This window comes from Lactuca virosa, chromosome 6, assembly GCF_052849685.1.
Source record: "Lactuca virosa cultivar CGN04683 chromosome 6, Lactuca_virosa_CGN04683_v6, whole genome shotgun sequence".
Classification (NCBI taxonomy): Eukaryota; Viridiplantae; Streptophyta; class Magnoliopsida; order Asterales; family Asteraceae; genus Lactuca; species Lactuca virosa.
In genome coordinates, this window is record NC_136431.1 from 72,115,283 (window position 1) to 72,122,254 (window position 6,972).

Genomic DNA, 6,972 nt, shown 5'->3' on the forward strand with positions numbered 1-6,972 from the left:
CCCGGGCCCCAAATTGTCTAGGACCGGCCCTGGGTACAAGTCGTTGAAGCGCTACTGAAAGTTAGTTTATCTATTACGAGGCTTAGAACAAATATAGTACATAGAAAAGTTAAGACACTAGAAGGGTATGGACACAAGAATCAACAAACACCATTTTGTTATCTCTATTTACAATATATTTGCTATGAAAATTCAAGTTTTGCACCGATGTATGGTTTAGGTCTAGTTACATTAGGAGGTTTCGACTAACTATTTTGATTGTTGTATCGTGGCTTCGATTTGGTCCATATCGTTCGATTATGTTTTTCTTGTTTCCGTTTACATCATTCAAGTTTGGTTTACATCATTCAGGTTTGGTTTACAATAAACGATAATACGTTATTTCATGAATAATTATTTCGTTTATGATAATGGCCAAATCCGCAAATAGACAAAACCCCCAACTTTAAATTAAAATTCTATGGACAAAGGAAAACAACAACATAATCCATATTTGCAACTTTATCAAATAAAAATACTAGATCTTAAAAAATACATCGTATTAAATGTAAAATTCCACACGCTTGAATTTATATTGCCTTTTCATCATATTCAGGTTTTTAAGTCGACCCGCCCTTGACGCATGTTAGTTGCGATACTCGAATTACAAATTTTGTTTCTAAAGTGTAATGAGATTTTGATAAACCCCAGCTCTGCTCGATTGAACCCTAGAACATCCTCATTTTCTTCCGAATACTAACTGGAAACCTAACGCCGATGATGATCGATTTCTTCTCTTATGGAAACGAGGTACTACATTCGTCAACATCGCTTCTTATGTACATCTTTCGTTTATTTATTTAATCTTGAGAGTTCATGATGTGAAATTGTCTTTCTTACCTTGCAATTCGACACAAATGTTTGTTGATCGAATCATAAATTATGCAATTTCGTTTTGTATTTAATCTTGCAGTATATGCATCGAGTCCTTATGAGAATTCGATAGCATTAATGTATACACACCCATTCTTTTATTGAATTTAATCCCATGGATCGATTATAGATTCTAGATATGATCGATATAACTCCTAGTTTACATCAGTTAACCTTGCGTTTCAGAATCCATGCTGTAAGAAGATGAACAGTTTGTAATACATCCTATTTTGAAACATAAGGCGATAGAGTTGGCAACGAACGCGTATAGGAAACAGGCTGAAGATGACGAACAAATGACAAGAAAGAAACAGAAAGTTAACTGCTTTGATTTTCTTTCAGACGACATCCTTATAGAAATCCTCAAAAGGCTTCCAGATGATTTCCTTCGTTATAAGGTTAAACACGTTTGCAGACGATTTTTCAGTGTAATCACCAATGGAATCTTACTAGACCACGCTTCCTTTATCTTCCAAGAATTCGGTAAACCCACAGTGCGACATGTAGACATAAGAGAAGAACAACAAGGGCTAGAACTAAAAGAGAAAAACCTGGATTTACCTAAGAAAGGATGGGTAATGTCATGGTGTAACGAGTTTCTTCTGATAACAAATCAAGAAAGAAAAGAATACGTTTTTAACCTAATCACAAAGGAAGGATCATATCTTCCTTCATGCACATATTGTAGAGGACGCTACACTTGCGAATGTGGAGTTTCCCTTTCTTTTGATGGATTTAAAGGAGTATACAAAGTGCTTCACATGTTTATAGGTCCACCAATGCAATGTCATATTCTTATCTTGAAAAGAAACATTCTCTCTCGTTTCTCCTCAAAGTGGAAAAAGATCGAAATTCCTTCTTGTATGGATGAAGGATGGGGTTCATGGGGTTACCCAGTTTCAGTTCAAGCGAGATATATTCACTGGGATGTTCATGGTGATGGAGGGTACCTGGTTTCCATGGATATGGTGAAAGAGAAACTGTTCAGAATGAGTCTTCCTATACCTGAGTTTAGTTTCAGATACACTGTTTTTGAAATGGGTGGTTTTCTCACTCTTATTCATCAACTTTCCTTTGAACAAACTGACATGTGGATTCTTAAAGATTTTGAGAAGATGAAGTGGGAGAAGTTGGAGTTAACTGTTCCGAATTGCTTTTTTGGAGAATACGATGATTTTCTTATAACACCTATGTCTAGCGTGATAAGTAAGAGATATATGATGTGCACAAAAACTGCTATTCGGAATTGTGGTGTGTGTAGTTATGATTTGAAACATGGAGTTGTGAAAAAACTAAACATTGACTTCGGACAAAATGATCGTTGTGTGGTTTATTCATCATCACCAAGTTTTATATAGTCAGGTATTGGTTAATTTTGGTGTGATACTTTGATGCATTTTCTTGATTTAATAAATGGCATTATCTTTTTGTCTAATATCACATTACGTTTTTTTTTTATATCTTTATGTGCAGAAAGTTAGATAAAATGAACATAGTTTTTGCAAAGTGAGAGGGTTGAATCGCTGAAGCACAAACCAAGTTTTTTCTAATTGAAAGAATTTTGCTCTATCTTGTTATCTTGTATATAAATTTTGGTAAATTGAATATAAAGTTCAGTAATTTGAACACCCGTTTATGGTTTTTTGCCATGGGTGTTGTAGCACATTGGTCTTGACTCCCTTCTTTCTAGTCTCAAACCAAAGCATAAAAACTAATCAAAGTTTGAAATTCAAATATTAGTAGTAAACTTCAAATTCAAAGCAATTTTAACTTATGGAAAATATGAAAATCCGACAAAAATGCAGAGCAATTATAGTCAAAGGAAAAAATGGAAATCCGACAAAAGTTCATAGCACAGAAACAGGAGAATAGCAACGAAATTCAAAAGTTGCTATTGGGTTAAAGATGCTTCAAGAATTTAACTTGGGTTGCTATTGTTGATGCTGATTGTTTTGATTGGCCGAGTTATCATTCATTCTTGATTTTATAGGAGGCAATGAAAATGGTATAGTAAACAGTGTAACATTGAATTTTAGTGACATAATGACTGTTATATAGTTTTTCATATTGACTTAGATTGAGGGAACGTGTGGAAGAATAAACCGAAATATAAGGATTGGAGGTTGAAGAAGAGCATGAGGAGTTGAGGACAAAACCCAAATAAAGGGGAAGAGGGGAACGTAGAGGACGGAATCATCATTGCACAATTGAAGTAGATAATTTGGAAATATATTTGATTTCAACTAGGAGATGGGAACGTAGAGGAGGCCAATGAAAAGGTATTCCATTCACATTGCCTTGATCAAAATAAATATAATCGTAAGTTACATTTTTTATTCTTGTGTATATTTCAAAATTTCGATTTTGGTCCATAATTTAGCGTAAGGACCAATGAGGTCAAAATCGGTGAAAAAGAAAGGAATTTGAAATTGTAAAATGAGTAACTAAAGTTCATTAAAATAGATGAAACATGTTTTTTTTTTTTTTTTTTTTTTTTTAATAACATCGAACTAATAAAATGTACTGATATAGATATCTACGTGGATAAAATGTTGTTTTTAAAAAAACCGAACTGAATCATTTGATTATTCTATGAGTTAATGACTATAAAATGAATATAAAGGTTTAAGAGGTAGTATATGGTTTTACATTTTTTTTTATCATGAGTTGATAATTCGTTTGGGTGATTTTCTAAAAAAGGAGTTTTTCGAATTTGTTCTAATATTGAGGAATTTTTTTTTGAAACGGAAAATATAACCTACTTCTAAACTACACCTTAAACCCATCTATGTCCACGACGTGACTTGAACTCTCAGCCTCAAGAAGGGAAGACAACACCAGATACCGCTAGGCTAGAAGCTCTTTGGTCTAATATTGAGGAATTAATGTTGTAATGGATGGAACTGATTAAAATTGCGAGTAATTAATTATACGTACCAACGTAGTTGCTCTTTTTTTAGGGATAATGACTTAAAAGGGTAACATATTATTCGATTTGTACACATTTGGTCACTGAGTTTTTTTCGTCTACATTTACCCTTTAAACTTGTTAAACTGTACACATTTAGTCCTTATGACCTGTTACTCCAGGTTAGCCGGGAAAAATGACTTGATAGGGTAATATATTTTTCATTTTGTACACATTTAGTCCTTAATATTTTTGTACATATTTAGTCCTTAACATTTTTTTTTGTTTCAAAATAAGTCATTTTTTTGTACTCGTTCAGTACTTATAAATGATTTCTTTAGGTTTTTTTTCACGACATCTTACGTGAGACAATCATTGATGAGGTGCTTGGGGTTGTTGATGTTTATGTCCAATGCGATCTCGACTGCTTGGTTGCGTAAGTCTTGTGGTTTGGCTTAGGTCTTGTATTTTGAACATCGTAACTTCTTCATACGATATCAGATTTTAATGATCTTTATCCACGTGTTCATTTTTTGAGTCTACTACAATTTTCATTAAGATTACTCCCGTTAAAATGTAATATATTTTTACTAACGATTTTATAAAAAAAACATACATACATGCATTCATAAAAAACGTATAGACAGGGGAAGACGCAGTAATACATAGTAGGTGTTGCCGATACATGGAAAATAGGTATAAACGTAAAAAAAAAAGCGAAAATTTTTTCACTGCGAACAGAAAAAACAGGTGTTGTCGGTGCAACACCGGGACCATACTAAATCCGTCACCGCGTATGGATATAAAAATCGTAAGTAAAAATATATTATTTTTTAATGGAAGTAATCTAAATGAAAGTTGTAGTAGACTAAAATACGAATGCATGGATATAAAGATCGTTAAAATCCGAGATCATATGAAGAAGTTATGACGTTCAGAACACATGACCTAAGCAACAAAGTAGTCGAGATCGCGATGGATATAAGCATCAAAAGCCCCATACACCTCATTAATGAATGTCCCACGTAAGATTTTGTGAGAAAAAACTAAAAAATCATTCATAAGTACTGAATTAGTACAAAAAAATGACTTATTTTGCAAAAAAAAAAGGACTAAATGTGTACAAAAATATTAAGGACTAAATGTGTACAAAGTGAGAAATATATTACCCTATTAAGTCATTTTTACCGGGTAACCTGGAGTAGCCGGTCATAAGGACTAAATGTATACAGTTTAACAAGTTGAAGGGGTAAATGTGGACGAAAAAAAAATTCAGTGACCAAATGTGTACAAATCGAAAAATATATTACCCTTTTAAGTCATTATCCTTTTTTTTAACAAAAAATAGCAGAAAGAAAAAAAAATCCCATTGCTGTAATATTTAATATTTTTCCTACCAAAGGGACCATTATTGTAATATATTTCTACCAAAGGATCCAATTATGTAATATTTTTCTAGCAATAAGAACCAATTTTATAAACTTTTTCTGCCACATGACGAGTTATTTTTTTTCTTCCACTTTGGTAAAATACTTATATGTTTATTAATTTTATAACAACAACATTCTAGCTGTTGAATGAAAATAGGCATAGTAAAAAGCTAAAAATAATTTGAAAGGATAAAAATTCTTAACTTTTGATAAAATATATGAATATCATCCATAAAATATTTTATATTTTATTCTTATTAATTTTATAACAACAAAATTATGGCTTTTGAAAACTAATGAAACATAAATTAAACATTCCGTTCAAGGAATTCAATTTGTAGGAGTTTTTAAACAAGTTAGCAAAATTTGACAAATTATTATTATTATTAGTTTTTTTATACATGTATGACGTTAAAAAAGTAGGATGTTAAAAAAATAAAATGCTAGTAGAAAGGTAAGATGCTGAAAATTGATTAAAACATTGATTATCATCCTAAGTAGGTAGGGGTGTTCGTTTGGATGGATCCGTTTGATCCGGATCCAATTAGGTGAATCCAAATTGATTTCGGTTTTCAAAACGTGAATCCGAATTGTCCAAGCTAAATTCAAATCCGATCCGAACCAATCAAATTACAATTCGATTGGATCGGTTTTTACAATTCGGTTTTCAAGAGACGGGACACACACACACACACACACACACACACACACACACACACACACATATATATATATATATATATATATATATATATATATATATATATATATATATATATAGGGAAATGATCAAATGAGAACACCTAAAAGGTTGAGAACGCGAGAACAGTTGTGAACTAATCATCATATAAGGGCATAAAATGAATTTTACAATATAATTAATTATGGATAATTTATGAGTAATTAATTAATTCCTAAAATCATGGGATTTAATATGATTAGTAGAATTTTTACCCAAATATTAGGAACTTATATAATCTATTTTTAATTAACAAAATCAATAAAATGATTTTAAAAACGTTTTTAACATAATTTTAAAAAAAACCTTATTTTTTTTTTTGCTTTAAGTTTTTTTACCAACCACATCAAAAATACTGACGCATTAATCATTTTATCTGAATATTAGTAATCATGCATGAATAAATATATATTTGTAGTTATATATGAAGCCGGTAATAATCTTGAATGAATAGATGAATTAATTTATATTCATAAATGAATAAAACATAATTAAAGAAACATCACCATAAATGAAAACATCTAAATATGAATTGCTTCAATCATTAATGAATATACATTTAATCTTATGAATACATTTAAATACACATTTAATCACTAATGAATACACATTTAGTCATAAATGAATAGAAAACACTTTTAAGAGACAAAGAATTTCTAATATGGTATCAGCTTTGGCTTCCTCAGTTAAAGAGATTGATTCGTTGTGGATCTACGATGGGTCACAGAGGCGTGGTAGTCCGGTGATGATTTTTCTCAGACCGCCTTAATCTTTTGTGTCACCCGACTTCCCTTTTCTATAGCATTCTTTCTATGTGTATATTTTTGTCTGATCAAGCTATTGTATCTGTATCAACATAAAAACCCAATATTTATAAATGAATAAGACATGAGTGAAAAAATAATGTAATATAATAAGCCAGACTATGATATTTACTGTTCATAAATGAATAAGGTATTAGTTAAAAAACGAGCTTAACGTCT

The 6,972-nt window shown here is 31.2% G+C and overlaps 1 protein-coding gene across 1 annotated transcript; it reads left to right on the forward strand.

Moving 5' to 3' along the window:
• The first annotated feature begins 568 nt into the window (after positions 1 to 568).
• Positions 569 to 2,575, forward strand: LOC145120892 (uncharacterized). The gene is made up of 3 exons (XM_079056681.1): positions 569 to 789; positions 1,099 to 2,274; positions 2,386 to 2,575. The coding sequence occupies exon 2, from the start codon at positions 1,209 to 1,211 to the stop codon at positions 2,268 to 2,270; it is 1,062 nt and encodes a 353-aa protein (XP_078912807.1). The 5' UTR covers positions 569 to 789; positions 1,099 to 1,208; the 3' UTR covers positions 2,271 to 2,274; positions 2,386 to 2,575.
• The last annotated feature ends 4,397 nt before the right edge of the window (positions 2,576 to 6,972 follow it).